We start from the raw sequence: 18,034 nt of genomic DNA, 5'->3' as shown, positions 1-18,034 counted from the left end.
ACTCTTCCGACAGCTGTTTGGTGAAAAGGTGACTGGTCGGAACGAAAACCTGCACCCACTGTGGCCCTATGAGGACCAGAACTGACACAATCATGCTGAGACTGCACTAGACCGTATTTGAATGAAATGACTCTTAATTTGGCCTTACATATATTGTATATACCATATAATATAGATGTAAGGGTCACACCAAGTCATCCAGAATGGAAATAAGATTACTAATAGAGGTGTTCACATAACTTTATTTCCGACCAAGTTAATGTGCTTATGGACATTGGTGCCTTCTCGTGATCTAACTTTGATAGTGTGCTAACATAGCTGTGTTTTTCTAGTTTAAACATAAAGATGCAGTGCTCATGTTACTCAATCTGACATGAAATTTCTACTTTGGTCAAGAGACTAAGTGAGGTCTGTAACTTTTATTCATCTCTTGACTTGAACACCTTAGTAGCTTGTGTGCCTAGAAGGCAAAAACTAAAGACTCTAGTAAACTCAGCCAGTGCTTAGAAGAGAAAAGTGTAATTCTAAAATATGTAACATGTAAATATAATGTAAGTGCAGAAATGCTAAGAGCGATCAAGTGAGTCAAAACAACAGTCGGTTGTCTAGTACTTTTAAACATATATATTTTTTAATTTAAACATATTTTAAGTGGTAACACACTTACTGAAATACTGAAAAATAAATAAAAGAGAAGTGCTAAGCTAGCACGCTACGCTAGCGACTTAATGCAACTGCTCAGGAATGTTCGATATGTAGCACTCACGTTGCTCAATTTGTGATACTATTGCATACAACCACTAAATACATCATATAGTGCTCATAAGTGATAATGTTACTAATTACACAAATATGAGTTGATTGTCGATTTAAGGCCAATACAGGTGCTGCATAACATTGTAGCATCATTGATTCACGGGAACATAACTGAGTTTAATGTTGTACAGTGAGGGTTCGCATGACTCAGGAAGGGTTCAATCAAATCCACGGACAAAAGTTCATGCATCAACACCACAGTGGATCACATGCAGACCTGGGACTGGATCCAAAACTATTTGAAAAAGAAAGATTTGTGTTTGTTATGCACCTATTGAGAAAAAAACAAAACAAACAAAAAAAACAGGAAAATGGTGCTTTCCTCTGGTTGACATTTCTACGAGTGACAGAGTGTGTCCCAGGTCTGCAGGTCACCACAGTGAATGGGATGTGACAGATACCTCGGTAGTTGCCTCGCTAGCCAGCAACAACTGGGCAAACTGAGTGATCGGCAGGAGAGAAGCGACAGTTGACAGTCAACACATGTATAGTCAGCACGGACAGAGAACCAAGTCAGACACAACCAACGTTCACAATAAATTACAGACATAGTGAAGCCTCTCAGCTTCCAATGTGTTCAGGAGTGTAACATCAGTGGTCAAAGCATGTTTGTTTCCTTTCTACATGTGATGAGCACCTTCTAAAGCTGGTTCTTTGGGAGTGGACTTCCTGTGGTTCCGATGGCTTGGACGCTCAAACCTCTGGGCTACTTTCACTTCCTCTACCTTTTTTTTTTTTTTTTTTTTAGATCTTTTTAGATCACTGACCGAGAACTCACTGTTCCATATATGCTGGGGTCACTGAGGATTATTTCTATGTACTTACACTGTTGTCCTCCATCTTCTCTCGCCTCTTCACCTTGTGTGTCTCGTAGTCCTCCATCAGGGTTTGCATGAAGTTTTTGGGCCTTGATCCCCCAGAGTCCTCACTACCTGCGTCAGATAGAGCTCCTTCGGAGTGAGAAGGGGACACTGGTGGGATGGGACGAACTTTCTCGATTTTTCCTGCAACAGGAAAACAACAGGGTTGTAGAAGCTACGTACTGTAATCGTATTTGGCTTTGTGTTGAAGGGCTAGAATACTTTTCTTTGCCTCAAGTACGTCCGATAGTAGCAGTAATAAGTTCAATCTCAAGTGAATACAGAACAGCTTCGTTTTTGAGATCAGGTGAGCTCACCTGGCGCTGTCCTCGCCGTCATTGTGAGTCTTGTTGGCAGACTGTTGCTCTTCATCTTATCGGCAGGGTTGATGGTGGTCTTCCTCACCCCCGGCCTGATGGCAGGTTGGCCGTTGTTGGGGGGGAAGCTAGTTCGAGCTGCAACAGCTGGCAGGGTTTCCCTCAGTTTCTTCAGCTCTTCTTCTCTCTGCTGAGCCGCCCGGATCTCTTCCTCGATCATGGACAAGGTCCTCTGCTTCTTGGAGCGCAGGCGGAATGGACCGCTGGAAGCCTCCACCTCCGGACCCTTTGTGGCCGTGGCCGTGCTACGCAGCTCGGCTGCCTCAGAGTACTTGCTGAAGTAGCTGAACTCATTTTTTTCTGGGCTTGGGGGAGAAGGTGGGCGGCAGACTGGGGTTGGTCTGGGTACAGAAACTGCTGGTGCTGGTGCTGGGGCTGGAGTTGGCGCTGAAGATGCAAGCGCCCTGGCGTAAGATGACTGGATTTTGATCCTGGGACCTCCTTCTTTGGGTCTCTGTGGTGGCACGGCAGGCTGAGATGAGCGAGGCGACGGATTCGGCTGTGATTCTCTGGGCTTCTCTTGTTTAATGTCTTCTTTCTCTGGCTGGGGTGATGGGATGGATGGTCTTGAAGACACAGGAGATTGGAGTGGAGGAGTTCCATCAGAGGACTGAGGAGAGCTAGCTACTGGCACTGGGCTGCTGGTTGAAGCAGAGGCTGGGGAACCAAGACGTAAAGAATCCAGGTCAGGCAGAGACGACTGCCACTCGCCTCCGTTCTGTGACACCAGGGCACTTTGGATTGCGCTCTGGACGAGCACTCCTGCATGGTAATCCAGTTCCTCTTCTGCCGAAGTGCCGTTCTGTCCGTTTATTGGGGTTGTGGGCTGAGGCGTCGGCGGTGACACCGGAGTCGTAGGCTGTGGGGTTGGAGGGAGAGACGCCCCGCTGTCTGAAACATTATCCAAGCTGAAGACAGTCGTGTCCTGTGAGCGGACAGATAAGTCATCCAGTCCTGAGTCCGACTCCTCCAGCTGCTCGTGACTCTTTCCCTCATCTTCATCAGGCAGGATTGTCATCACAGCTCTCGCACAGGTAAAATCTCCTCCTATTCCTTCATCTGACCAAGTCACGTGACTCTCAGTGCTGTCTGCGATGATATCAGCGGTGCCCCTGGAGGTGGACTTGGAGAAGGGTTTGGCGGAGTAAAGCTGTGGGGCCACGGCAGGCTTGGTCGACTCACTTTGCAGAAACTGCTTCCTGGCGGATGAGAAGTCGATTTGCTGGTCCTCAATGTCTTCCTTCCTGGTTAGCATGGGGTCAAAGGTGACCACGGTTGGAGGGCCTGAAACTTGCGGCTGAAATAAGAGAAGTGAGGGGTTTTTCTCTTATACAGATTTTAAGTTTGACAAAATAAATCTGAACTTAAATAGGATGAAGTTGGTGTGTGTTTGTGTGAGCTGTCTTGTGTGGTGAATGTGGATAACCTCAATGCGATATTGAATATGAATCAGAAGTGGCCAAAATGTTGGCAGCATATCCGACCCCCATTAAAAAGAGAGCTGACCTGTCCATATACATAAGTGTGGCTCTGCCTCTGCTGCTTCCTCTCCTGGTATTTCCTGAGAGACTCCAGCTGCTCCGCATCGAGCTGCTCCTCCAGTGGGACCTGAAATCCTTCCACAAATTAGCCAAAGATCAGATCGCTTTTCAGTAGACTGATTGGTGGTCTACCTCTTGAGGGGGGTTCCACCAACGCTGAGCGATTCCTGGGTTCTTCTTCACTGCTTGTTCTCTGATCAGTTCCAGGCGCTCACGCTCCAGCTCCTGTGCCTGGTGGAGGAACAACCCCAGTGGGCCTCTCATGAAGTTTCACAAAACTATTTTGAGATTGTTGTTCTTTGTCCCAAGATGAAGCTCATGTTTAGAGATCTCCAGGTTCCATGACTTGGCAACAAGCATTACTACGCCAAAAGGGGGCGCCAAATATCTAAACCTTCCTAAACGTTTCACTCATGCAAGAATCACGTCCACTACTTTCCTGATGATGTAGGGACATAAAACTAAAATGAATCAACTTCTGAGCATTTTACCTCCCCAGAGTTTCGTCTCCTGGTGACCCGGACAACCTGCTCCTCTCCTGGGGTGAACAGTTTTGCAGGCCGTCTTTCCTCCTGAAATGCTCTCAGCTCAAACCTCGCCCCGCTACGTCCTGAATCCTCGGGCTGCAGGTGACCGTTGGTCTGTCCTGCTGACTCGTCCTGGTAGAAGAAGGTGGACTGTTTCTGTCCCTCCACAGTGATGGACTGGTGAGTGACAGGAGGGGAGGCCGACACACACACGGACGGGGACGTGCCCACCACACTGATCGATTGTGCGGACGGTGAGGCGTTGCCATTGGTGGGTGATTCTGAAGCCGCTTTCAACACCTGGTCCAGGTAGCAGATCTCCTGAATTTATGAGGTGTATGTCATGTAGAATTATGATTTTAGAACAATGGGGTGGGGGCTCTCCTCCATGCAGAGGTACGTACCTGCACCTCCTCCTGACTGAAGCTGTGCTGCATCTGCTGGCTCTCCACTTCCATGATTACTGGCTGGTCAGAGATAAAGCTGACGGATTCCTGGAAACTGACGCTCTTCAGGGCTTTTGGTGCTGGGTCACTCACATCCTCCGACGCTCGCCAGGGTTTCTGTTAATGGATAATCATAACTTGATCTTACATAATAAGATAAACATTCAAAGGCAAGTGGTATGACATGACTGGTGAGTTCGCGGTGTTAACATGACAGTTCTCTCTTACTGCTTGGAACCATTAGACAGAGAGTTCAGCCGTTCACCGCCTCTGTCGGAGCAAATAGTTTGGGTTTTAACCAGCAATGAAATGAAAAGTTCCGCTGAATCAAAGCTTTCGTCAAGCACTGCTGGAAATACTGTCACAGTCCAAAATCTTCCCCAGAAATGAAGTGATTTTTAAATACTGAAGTTGTGAGTTGTCTGAAACATTATCCAAGCTGAAGACAGTCGTGTCCTGTGAGCGGACAGATAAGTCATCCAGTCCTGAGTCCGACTCCTCCAGCTGCTCGTGACTCTTTCCCTCACCTTCATCAGGCAGGATTGTCATCACAGCTCTTAGTTAATCATAACTTGGTCTTACATAATAAGATAAACATTCAAAGGCAAGTGGTATGACATGACTGGTGAGTTCGCGGTGTTTACATGACAGTTCTCTCTTACTGCTTGGCACCATTAGACAGAAAGTTCAGCCATTCACCGCCTCTGTCGGAGCAAATAGTTTGGGTTTTAACCAGCAATGAAATGAAAAGTTCCGCTTTAACTCCACTTTCTTGACTAGTTCCTCATGACAACTCATATCTATCAATGACCTTTTTATTGACGTCATATCAGGTTCAAGATTTTTCCCTGGAAAACTCTGCGGTGTGGTCCTAACACCCGCACCATCTATTGAGTGTTCTGATTCACAGCTGCCTCAGCTTTACTGGTCCACACCACCACGCCTCCATTCTCGCACAGTGTTTACTTGCATGTTGACCAGCAGCTTTGTGACATGTGAGCGTATGTGCAGAGATTTAACAAGGATCAATTGGATCAGTGTCGAGGTAAAACACACAAACAGTTGTAAGGGAAACATGGTGCAGTTTTGACTTTTACACAGATACACACATTTTTGTTTTTTGTTTTTTTTTGCATTATATTTTTTTAATCTCAGTTAATTGCCTGACGGAAGCATTACTGGTAACACTTGTGTTGATAAAATATTCCAAGTTACATTGAGAACAGATACAAAATGTGTGATTCATTTGCTGTTAATTGCAAGTTAACTCAGCTTTAGTATGATTAATTATGATTATTATTTTAATCTATTGACAGCCCGTTTTTTTTTTAATTTAAATATTTATTTTTCAATATTCATTTTTACAAGATAATAATAATAATAATAGCTTCGACTTGTGTAATATGGAACCTACAGTAAGACTGATGGGATGGGCAAATATGAATGTCTTTATTGTTCATCATATGGCGCTGAACTCAACTCAGCTTGATAAAGTTCTATGGTGAGAATTGAACAAAACATGTCACCTTACATTACAGTCTGTTCATTCTTCATCCTGCCATCATGACAGTGAAATCAGTAAAGTTGTATGGTGGACAATAACCACACTTGTCTCTCAAAATGTTCCAGCACTGCCTGAGTTGGTATGCGCTCTTTTATCCTCACTTGTTTTGTGGGTCAACTTCACTCCCTCTAGACTAGTCCAGAGTCAGAAAAAATCTCAGTGGGTACTTCATATCATCCATCTGCCTCGGTTTCATTTCCCCTAAAACAATTCCTGACCAACATAAACGTTATCTTCATGTATTAATGCACACAACAATATGACAGAGAACTGACCTGTGTGAAGAGAAGCCACACACAATGCAGAAGGGCCACATCCACAGAATTTTATCTGGACTGAAGGACATCCAGTGTGTTTAACATGTGGCTGGATAAATGCTGATGCCAACTTCCAATAAAAGCACCGACACAGAGCAGCTGTTACCCCTTTGGTTCAGGGTCAGATATGGCAGAAATACTCTTCCTGCTCCATCCTCGGGGCCAGAGTAAACGTCCTCTGAGCCATTCATCAAGTGCTGATTTGTCAACAAGCAAATCTAGTCCCCCCCATCTGACCTGGGCTTGACCCAGGTGTCCAGGGGATATTTTTTTGTCTTCTTGTTCCCATCATCTCAACTGGCCCATGTCTGTAGGTGACATCCCAGGTCATCTCATTTTCGCCATGTGACATCATGACATACTCCGTCAGTACCAAATCTTGACAAGCCACCTTCTTGTGAGTACATTTTGGTCCGTCCTCACAAGGTTTACCTCAGTGAAAGTAGTTTCTTATCATGAGGTGTAAGTTTGGTTCAGAGTCCTGGTTAAGGTTAGCCATTTGTTTTGGTTAAGTTGAGGGTGAGAGGCAGTGGAAAGCATTATGTCAATGAGAGGTCCTCGCAAAAATAGTAAAACACAACTGTGTGTGTGAGTTGGACCTGGCCGGTTAGAAGGGGGAGGATATCCTGTTACTGCCTGAGGAAAACAGAACTGCTGGAATGTTTCATATCCAATGCTTCTCTGATGCACACAGGTTGTGTATGCAACTGTTGTACAGTGTGTAGTTGTGCTGCTGGAGTCCATTCTGGAACTGACATTCCAGACATAACTAGCTGTCCTCAAAGCTCAGACTCTAATAATTGAACGGTGGATACGCTGCACTGCTGCCGAAGGTGAAGGCAAATCATCAAGTGTGTTAACATATTTAAACACATTGTTATTGAGAACCAGTTAGTAGAGTATCCAGTGAGGTGAGACACTGACGGAAGAGTCAAGGTCAATGTAATTGTGTAAAGTGGGTAGGTGTATTATTATTACAGTCGTGCTAAAGATGAATTTGTGTGTGACTACAAAGTGAATCACACTTTCTCTTCTCTTCGAAATGAAGCTTAAAGGTAGATTTAACCAACAAAGAGTAGCCAATAATTCTTTCCTCATGCAACATGTGTTTACTACAACCAAACATTACGGATACTGTCGAGGACAAGAATAACCTGCATAGTATTATATAGAAGTCCAGACTCATGATTCAAATAAATATTTCAAATTCTGCCCCTCCATCCATGCATCTCTTGACACACAATAGAAATATTGTGGCAATTCTTGACTCAGTCAGCTTTCCTTCCCCTCCTGACTGACTGGAAATCAACTGCCGGCTTGACTGTACATCAAGGCGGATTTCTGTGGCTCACTTATGAACAGTGGGGCGTAACTTAAGACCCCAGACTCAAAGCTCAAAGCACCATTTGAAACTTTGCTCTGGTTACATCTTGTGTGCTGTGAAATTCTGTCACTTGGAGATGAGCCAGTTTTTTGTGAATGCTGTTTTAAATGGACACCGACTCTAGTTTTATGTCAGCAGAAAAATATGACATGTGACAACTCAGTCTTTAAAATTGTTGGCAGCATTGAGTGTTTTAGAATGTTATGATTCTTCAAGTTTGTTTACACTCGTAAGTGATGTCATCCAGACAAGCTAAAGGTCGGGTTTAGAGTAAGTCAGTAAGTGATTTATGCCACTTCAACCCGAGATATTTTCTTTCTCATAGACACTTCTCTCACCCTCATTGATAACTGCATTAAACAGCCGTGTGATCCACATCCAGTGCAGTCTCATACATACCTAACATTCTGTACCATCATAGATGTGATCCATTGTGACATGTGGAAGACATTAATATTCCTTTGCTGTGGTGTTTTATAAAGAAGCCAAACTCTCGCAGAGACTTCATTTGTCGCAGTATTGATGATAATAATATTAACAGCAGGAATAATGATGATTATGCATGTGTCACTTTGTGTCGGCCCAACAAGCCTGCACTCCTTCATGTGGACATGAACACTGAAAACTATGACACTCGCAGACACACAGACAGGAACTTCCCTAACATTAAAGGAGATCTATGGTGGTCTTTGGTGAACTCCCTCCACAACAAGAATGATCACACCGGCCTCACACACAGACGTGCACGCTCACACACACACACTCACTCAGTCACGCACACAAGCACGCTTGGATGTGTCGCTTGGATGAATATGATCCCGAGCCGTAACTGGAGCTGCCTCTGGTTGACTCTGGTGTTCTTTTGTCAGCCTGGACTGTGAACCTGAGCTCTATGGAGCCATATTTTTGGATTTGACCAAACTCTCAAACATCACAGTATCAGCTGAAGGAATCATCATCACCATCTTCATCGTCATGAGCCGTGACTGAAATATTGAAATCCCAATATCAGACTCAATTTCACTCTCCTCTCTTCCCAGCCCCGAGGCCACGGGCAGAAGCATAAGCAGTACGGAGTTAAAAGCCAAAATAGTAGTTGATGGTATGAAAATCTCAAAATATCCTTTGGTTATTTCAGAAGACACAAATGTGCCCTCAAAGCAAAATCATACCAACTCACCTTCCCGGTTCAGAAGTACATGGCTCCACCTAAGTTACTCCATGGTGCAGTTTGGATCCCAGCTCTGCTCACTTCAGCGGTGACAGTGGGAGTGCCGGTCTGTTCCCCTGGCTAAGCCCTTTCCTCCTCTCCTTCTCCTCCTTTTCCTTCCCTCCCGTCTCTTTCCTCTCCTCCACAAAGCCTCCCCTTTCCCAGTCACATTCCACCCAGCCGCTCAGTGAGCTGTGATGTCATTGACTGTGGTTTGTGTGTGTGCGTGCATGCGTGCCGCTTTCTCCAGATGCCCTCACGCACAAAGACCCCTTATGTGCAGGGCCGTCTTATGCACACTGCAGAAACATCCACCCTGTGGTTCCACACTCCTCCCTTCCTGTGTAAAACCAGGCCTCCTGCCCCCTCACTTTTCCCTCCAAACTTCAGCTCCTGTCAAAAGTGACAGCCAGCGGCAGGGATGATGAGGAAACGATGACGGAGGAAGATTGGAGGCAATGATGAGGCATTCTATTCTTTCATCATAGGCAACAGACCTCTAGTCTCTTTCATCCTCTGTTTCGATCCACTTTGAATTAAAATTCTGATGAAAGAAATCCCGCTGCTTCTTTAAAGCCTCTCAACGACGTGTTCTTCAGAGGCTGCAGGGACGGCAGAGCCTCAAATAAGACTGCAAAGAATTTAATTACCAAGTCCTGTGATTGACGTGCAATAAACGTCTTGATATTTTCTAAGTTTATCAAGAAGCAGACGGAACACCAGACGGAAACATATGCGATTCTTTCAGCCTGTACATCTAGTGACACCTAGTGTTGAAGGATTTTAAAGGGAGGATGACAAACTGGAGTCTTTACAATACTATGCTAAGATCATCCTTTAGGTAATCCTGTCTTACACGTGTCCAACACAAGGCTCGGGGGCCTTAAAGCCATTTCTTAACTTCTTTGAGGACGATGATTGACAATGCCATTTTTCTGAAGTTTCAGCCTCCTGCTACCAGTGACTGACTGAGCAGATGTATAATAACTATATGTCTGTGCAACACACCTACATAGCTAAAGCAAACACCTAATATATGCATTTGTGCCTCTAGAAATGCAGTGTTTATGCCATGCTACACAACACAGCAACAGCACTGTCTTGTCAGTGGTCATGTGAACCTGCTTGAATCATCGGATGTGCATCATAACTTGAAAATGATAAGGTAAGTGATACAGCATGTGTATAGCAAGTGCATTTTATGATGAAATGAATGTGTGAACCGCACTGAGCATGTATCAAAACAGTGAGAACTTAGTGCTGTAAAGTACATTGAACTGGTTTTCTGCTGAGGTGATTGGCTGAAATGTGTGGGTGTGTTAGAAGTGTGTGGTCACTGGATCAGAGACAAGAGGTAACAAGAGCTGACCTGAGTCATGGTTCACTTTCGCTGCTTACAAACACAACAACACAAACTGGAAGCACTTTCCTTCAACAGTGTTGGTAGTGTCATGGATCACACCTGACAAAGAATGTCATACTTCATTTCACTCACCACACACTACACGCAACCACGTGGTGGCAATTAAAACAGACCAGGGAGATGGACAACCACACACACACACACACGTTTGTATTGCTATCCCCGTGGGGACATTGTGAGGATTCTCATTGCCATAACCCTTTCCCCAGCCTCTCCCTCTAAACCTAACCATCCAAAATCAATGGCTCACCTTAACCATGACTCTGATAATAGCTATAATGACCCAGTTATTTTGAAGTCTTTATTCTCAAATTGAGGTTTAGTCCTGTGGGGACCGGCAAAAGGTCCCCACGAAGAAATAAGGTCCCCACAAGGAGTGTTTTATCGGCAGTATAAACAAGCCCACAAACACACACACACACACACAGGTTTGTTGCACTGTCTTTGTGAGGACCTCTCATTGACATAATGCCTGGCCTCTCACCCTTAACCTAACCATCCAAAACAAATGGCTAACCTTAACCAGGTCTCTGAACCAAGGTGAACCTTCTAAACCAGGAATGACAGACCAAAATGTGCACGCATGCACAAAATAAATTGAATAAAACCCATTTGCTGTTTTTGGGCAACGAGAGTAAACCACATGAGCAATGTGAGTACAACCATGATTCAAACCCACAATACTTCTTACCGTGGGGCTGCATCACTGACCCCAACCTCACTTCAACGCTTGTACTAGTATGTCACAAATATCATCTACAACCTTGAGGGCAAAACAATAGCCCTCAGAGGTCAAAGGTTATCATATATTTAGAGGCACCGGAAGACACTAAAGACAAATTATGCGCTGAACACACTGGGTTCTGTAGTTCCACTGTGTTTGTCTTTAAACAGAGACTTGGCGAATGAAAAAGAAACCAGTGGTTGCGTTATGCCTTCTAACAGCGCCGGTTTGGAAAAACTTCAAATGAACAGTTCGGCTCACGCCTCAGGACTAAAAATAATTGCGGATGAAATTGGTCACAGAGAACTGGGACAGTAACCCAATTATGGTCAGGGCAGTTCTCTTGCTGGTTGTAGAAGACAAAGAAGCTGTTGAGGGTTGTAATGGTTCTGAGGATCATTTTCATGGTGAGGACAACGGCACAAGCGCGAGGATGACGACACATTCGTCTACGTGTTTCAGGAACTGGGTCAGCGGCATCATGTCGATGCAGCGGGCAGCGCCGCGAGCTAGTGAGGCTGATCAGGATCGATGGATGACAAACTACATTCACCACTCACACTGGGATCACTGGGATCACTGGGACAGCCAGCCATTGATTCATCTTTGATAATTAGGTCATGACCTTTACAGATGAAGGAAGAGCAATTTGTGCCATCAGCAGCGAAAGGAATCGCGCCAACACAATGGCTGTCTAGTGTGAGTTGAAGTGTGAAATCTTAAAACGTTGTCTTTAGGGCAAAAGATTTTAACATATTGAAACACTTCAGCCTCAGGACCTGTGGTTTCATATTTTACCCAAACAGCTAGTCTGTTATTTTGTTGTTTTTTTGCTGACCTACACTAAATTATGCAACAGAAAAAAAGTTGAGTGTGAATTAGTATCAAAATGATATGAATCTAAATTCTAGTAGTTGAAGAAGGAACATATAAGCTACTTTTTATATTCAATTGGTGTGTTTGAGGACACTGCAGATTGAAGGATGTAGCCTTCTGGACGAAATCTCATCACTGCGTGTATGTCATCCAAACAGGAAAACAGGAAGCAGAGTTGAGTTGCAGCCATGGAAAAGACCCTCAACACAGGAAATAAACCGAAAAACAAGAGGCCATCTGGGTCGCTGCACGCAAATGACTGGTGTGATGAGGTGAGTTTGCAGCCGAAAAGCCAAAGACCGTCTCAAAGATGTTAGTAGCTCAACAACAAGAGTCAGCAAGTTTGCTTAGTAAAAAAGATGAGACAAAGATACAAATGTATTGATTTGCACCTACCCGCTGCAGGACAGCGTGAAACAACAACCAGGCGGTGATCATGTCTGAAGCTCACTGGCTTCTGAGCCCCAGGAATGTCCTGCAGGTCTGGACTCATGGCTGCTATTTAGTGCCTCACATAGACCCCCCGAAGGTCCTTCAGCATGGAACAACACGAGTACGAGAGTGAGACTCTTCAGGCTGAATACTAATACTGCACTTGCACACTCACAGAAGGAGAGCTCTGCCTGCCGTCACACAGCTGTCCACACACAAACACAAGCAGAGTTTCAAGATGGTGAAGACGTACCGCCATTTGCTCACTCTAATGATGGCGTTCTTGTTCTGACCATGATGGAGGGAGAGAATGGATGGACGCCTGGATTTAAAGGTGATGATTTGGTGTGTGAGTGAGAGTGTGTATGTGTGTGAGAGTGGGTACAAAAACAGCAGCAGTTAACTATAATCCTTTCCCTTCATGAACCAACCAATTAGGTGTTTAGCCGATGGCGAGACCACACACAGAGGCAGGTCCTGGGGAAAATGATCTGAGGTGAGGAAGATGAATAACTGTGTATTTACTTCAGAAATATCATCATTTCAAAGATGTAAACTATCTGAATACAGCATTTGAGGAGCCCAAAGACTGAGGTCAGACCAACCGTAACTGCAGCGAGAGTTAAAAACCGCATGGAGCAATATGGTGTTGTGCTTTGCACTGCCATGTAGGCTATTCAACGTGCCACCCAGCAGATGGGAGAATGACAAGTGCTGGAGTAGACTGAATGCCTAGATTAGCGCCAGCGTCAGTCTTCGGCAGCATTGTGACACAAATACCAGCCGTTACATGGAGAGCTGCGGTGGTAGTCAGTGGAAAGATGGAGAAGCTTTTGGGATGAATTCATGTGTGGGTACGACAGAGGTCATTTTAAAGCATGTGCTCGACCGACTATTTCACTCTCTCATGAAGTTGACGACACAGAAAGAATCTGACCTTTTTGTCCATAACTGCTGGAATCATCCGATCAATCATGTAAGCAGGCTGAAGGTCACACTGAGGTTAGAAATATCCCAACAGTCTGAGGCTGCATGTTGTAGCAGAGTTGAGAAGCGCGGCATTGAACACGGTCTTCTCCAGGGTGTGGACCTCTGCTCCGGGTGAGCTCTCTGCTTTATCTTCGCTGCCACGGCCCGAGAAGAGCAGAGTTAATCACCTGTCTATTTCAGGAAAGCAGCTCATTAGCCTGCAGAATTTAACCAGAGCCAGGAGGATTCTCTTAGGAGAGGAACACAGAGCATGTCAGGGCTCTTGCAATGTTGACCATATCGCAATGTTGACCATATAAGAAAATGTAATTTATATATATATATATGTGTGTGTGTGTGTGTGTGTGTGTGTATACATGAAATGCCTACAATCTCACGTCCTTTCTAAGACTCAAAGCTGTCATCTGAACACTAGGAAGGTTTTTAAAAACTCCCAACACACAATGGTACTTCTCACAAACTGGATAGTGAGTATATGCAAACCACAGGCTGCAAATCAATTCCATAATCTTAACCTTCACCAATCCAAGCTAACACAATGTGACTTTTAACCTTTCACCCATATGACTCTTGCACAGCCCAGTTTTGACTTGAGTCTTGACCGACTGTCCGAAGCTTTAGTTAACCTCTGACCTCGTCCACGATGAGTTGCAGATGTGTCATTATCTCACTCAGACGCTTGACTCCACAAAGTCTTATCTTAAAAATATCAATCTTAAAAAGTAGTCTCGTGGCATCACCTTAAACTCTTGCTGTGACCGTGGGCTTGATGATGAAAAATGTAATTTTCACTTTAATAGGAATCTTCACACGACATGTCTCCTCAACATTAAATATACTGAAGTGACGTTTTACTGTATCCAACTAAGTAGCACCTCCTTCGCAAGAACATGTCTCTTTCAATTCATCCATTTTCTGTAACTTCACCTGGACAGAAGTAAATACATGAGGCCTTTCAGCTACACAGGTGAAATAAAGTTTCCGGACTCCCCATTGCACTTGAATGCAGTGATGTGATGGTTTATTTATTTTTGGTTTAGTTTTCTGTAATTTCACATTTTCTGTAATTTATTGACTTTAATACGGAAGTATGAAATTGAAACTGCCAAGAATTTAGATGCCTTGTTCCACTATAAATACGAATTATTATTATTATTATTGTTTTATTTTTTTTTTTTTTTATTATGCAAGAGTTCCAGTCATTTCTGAAAACATGTAATAGGAAGTTGAGGTGAATCTAATATGAATCAGCCTCCTTTCATTTATTCTCTGTTTGAATAAACCTGAACTACAGTTTCATGATTCTGATTCTGTGTATGAGTGACATCATTTGTGCAGGCAGGTGTTTGTCACAAGTTTAACACTGACTCAAAATCGAGTCGGATGGCTCGGTGGATGCGCCTGACAATAGTGGGTGGTCTCACAGTGTTTGTCACGTGGTGGCTTGTATTGTTGTGTTTCCTGCCGCCCTTCAGTTCTCTTCCTACTGGGAACAAAAATACCAACATGGCAGACAAAATACTGTTCTGTGATGGAATGTGACAAAAAGGTTCATTCAGACATTCCACTGCTTCTTTTCCAGGGAAATAGAAAGCAGCATATGGAAGTTTGACCCTCTCTCAGAACTGTACTTTATCACTTTATGGTGATTTGCAGATCAGCAACATCACTGAACTTGTTTGAATTCAATTGTAAAATACTTGGAGGGGGAGATACTTTTCATTGTCCTGCAAACTTTGAACTTTACAACATGATCTGCCGTAGTTAAGAACTCATTTTGAAAAGGCCCATGCAATGACTCACACTGGTGGTCATGATTGGTTCTGAATAGCTGGTGTATCTGACCGTGGGAAGCAGGGACATCAGTGTGGGTGACAGCACAACACAGCCAATGTCAACTACATTACATGATGCAGTTTGAGATTGAAGTGATGAGGCAATGGTATTTTCCCATAGACCTTGTGTTCCTCCATCTATGGTCACAAGATTTGGGCAGAGCACACACTGGAGAGATAACACCCCAAGGCTAGATGGAGTTTACCCCTCCAGTGACGCTAGCACAGGAGGAAATCTGGGCCTCTTTGCTTGTGGCCCCTATAGTCTGACTTAGGATCAGCAGAAGGTTGTAGTCACTACTTCTTCATGGAATGAAAGCAGTTTGTTCTGCAGCTATTCCTGTATCATTGTGAGTCTATCAGTACCATGAAAGGAAAACGACTTAAAAGGGAGAATCCCTTTCATGTCATGCTGGTGCCATCCGCTCCCATGAGCCAAACTGAAACAGAACACATGTAAAACCACTCAAATAATTGCTGTCTCTTCTTCAGGCATGTTCAAACACCAGGCGGCATTGTACACACTCACTGAAAGTGATTTTCAAGTCCATGTCCTGTGTGGCCCCGAGGCTCTGCAGCACATGACAAACAGCACAAACAGTTGACTCTCATGTTGCCTAGTCAGTGTCAGCTGAGCTGCGAGGCGACAGCATTGTGATACAATCATCAAACAGCAACGGGGATGCTTCTTACTTCAATGGCATTATTCGAATAAAGACAAAGTTGTTAATCCCAGACTAGGCGTGGTGTTTCTGTCCTCCTGGAAAGCGGCCAGAGGACGTCCATAAACAGATTGGCCATTGAAAGGCCATCGGGCAGCTAACATCAACAACACTTCAAGCTGTGTGAGCCTGAACAGACTTCCTCTGCTTCCCGGCTTCACATTCTCTCGACGTGCAGTTACTGCCCTGGCTAACACACACACACACACACACACACGCACACCTGCACCTCCTCCTATCCCCCTGTTCCCATTGTCCCCTGTCATCATCTACCTTGCCCCATCCTTCCCTGTGAACACTTATTCCTATTTCCACCTCCTGTGTTCTCTTGGCTCCGATCTTAAGCCCCATCAACCACACAGCTGTTATGTAACCTGCGATTAGGTGTGTGCGCCTGTGTCTGTCCTTTCTGGGATGATCTGAAGAAGAAGAGTTCACTGATAACTTTGTAGCTCATGTTCCCATAATTCTAGGTATTTGATCTTTGAACTCAAATTCACATCACCTTCTGCTTCAGAGGAACTTCAGGATGCCGTATCCACTCAGTGTCGATTGAGATTGAACTTGCTGTGATTTTGAACTGAAGGGTGGAAGCTTCGGCTCTAAGAAGTCATATCACTGTTTCTCACAAATGCTTGCAGCTAACTACCGTCACTATATCAAGCTGTATAAAGCACATGTTTATGATTTCTATAGTTTCATTGTAAGTTACAGCAGACAAACACATTCTTTTGTAAGTGGTGGCATTGAAAAAAGAACTGCACTGATGGTTGAAACTGTCAACAAAGGCAGCTCTGAACTGGCCTAGGTGCAGCTTTCATTCATCTAGAATGAAAAACAAAAGTGAAACGCCAAATAAAAATTGCGCTTGGTCAATGAAAACCGACTCAGAGGTTTTTTTTACATATTAAAAAATAAATCTTTGCTTCTTTTTTGTTTAGTAGTGTCTCTTGGAGAACATGATTTGACTTGGTGCAAAAATGTTCACTGCTGTTTTACAACATTTAAACAAATGCAGACATCCTGCCCTTGTGGCTAATCTGCTTGAATAAGTGGCGTGAGCACTCTTTCAATAGCTGCTGTGCATCTTCAGACAAGTGGAATTATGACACGTCGCATACATGGCAAATATTGAGTTTGTCTCACTGGAACCAAATAGATGAGTGAGAATACAAAAGTGGTTGCTTAGTAAAAGGTACTGCTGTGGTTAGCCATCTCAGATTAGCTTCATGAGACATCAAGATACTTATTTTCTCAGTTCAAATTAATAAGATAGGTAGCACATAATTATTTGTCTGCTCATATTGAGGATTCTGTGAGATGTGCATTTGCAGACCTCAGTGTATTGGTAGCAGCGGAGGTGCTTATTCACCTAGCCAGACGATGACCCTGCAGAGGCCATTTATTTTCTTTAAACAAAGTTCAACACTTTCTGCAGCCATGTTCAGCAGAGGCACAGCAGCATCAACCAAACCTGCACCAACAGCTGGCCACGACTGACGTGCACAAACCTAGTTGAGTGTCAGGAGGTGAGGGTGATGCAGAGCGTTAAGGTCATTTCTGCATGCAGGATGAAGTGATGCAGTGGCAGCAAGCGCCTGCCCCACTGACCTGCTTCAGTCCACACCACAGGCCCCTCGCTCAGTCCACGCTACACGCACGACCGTGAGCGCACGGCCCTCTTTAATGCATGCGCAAAGCCTGTTAAGGAGTTAAAATAAACAGCCAGACTATTTAAAAGCAGTACCTGCGTGGAGACAGGAGCTGATCCTCGGAGATTCCCTGTGCTCAGCTGGTAATGAGCAGGATTTAGGAGAGAGAGAGGGGAGAAATAAACCAGCGCCTTCTTCTCCTTCTTTCTTCGCCTTGAAAGAAATCTGCCTCTGCCTTATCAAGGAGAGACTGAGCAGGACTAACGGACGGAACAAGCTCAGAACAGCATGACATTCAGCTGCTCCTCTCTCTCTCTCTCTCTCTCTCTCTCTCTCCC

At 44.4% G+C, this 18,034-nt stretch overlaps 1 protein-coding gene and 1 long non-coding RNA gene across 6 annotated transcripts in view; one reads left to right on the top strand and one right to left on the bottom strand.

Annotated features, from left to right (window-relative positions):
• LOC128754906 (A-kinase anchor protein 2) overlaps positions 1–18,034 on the bottom strand; it is a 57,988-nt gene that overhangs the window by 2,051 nt on the left and 37,903 nt on the right. For 4 of the 5 annotated variants that reach the window (XM_053857886.1, XM_053857904.1, XM_053857913.1 and 1 more), the window contains 7 exons: positions 4,526–4,684; positions 4,086–4,442; positions 3,727–3,825; positions 3,560–3,661; positions 1,994–3,350; positions 1,642–1,820; positions 1,218–1,256 (listed from right to left, as the gene is read on the bottom strand). In XM_053857886.1, coding sequence (XP_053713861.1) covers positions 1,218–1,256; positions 1,642–1,820; positions 1,994–3,350; positions 3,560–3,661; positions 3,727–3,825; positions 4,086–4,442; positions 4,526–4,684 — 2,292 coding nt within the window. The remainder of the gene's footprint in view (positions 1–1,217; positions 1,257–1,641; positions 1,821–1,993; positions 3,351–3,559; positions 3,662–3,726; positions 3,826–4,085; positions 4,443–4,525; positions 4,685–18,034) is intronic. The other variant, XM_053857896.1, reaches the window with a different exon arrangement.
• On the top strand, positions 9,639–17,035 carry LOC128754931 (uncharacterized). Its single transcript, XR_008413988.1, has 5 exons — positions 9,639–9,883; positions 10,097–10,207; positions 12,224–12,337; positions 12,675–12,831; positions 12,936–17,035. It is a non-coding gene; the product is annotated as an uncharacterized LOC128754931 (long non-coding RNA).

The sequence above is a fragment of the Synchiropus splendidus genome, chromosome 1 (genome assembly GCF_027744825.2).
Source record: "Synchiropus splendidus isolate RoL2022-P1 chromosome 1, RoL_Sspl_1.0, whole genome shotgun sequence".
NCBI classification, from domain to species: domain Eukaryota; kingdom Metazoa; phylum Chordata; class Actinopteri; order Syngnathiformes; family Callionymidae; genus Synchiropus; species Synchiropus splendidus.
Note: the sequence above shows the minus strand (reverse complement) of the source record. Positions and strands in the feature narration are given on the sequence as shown.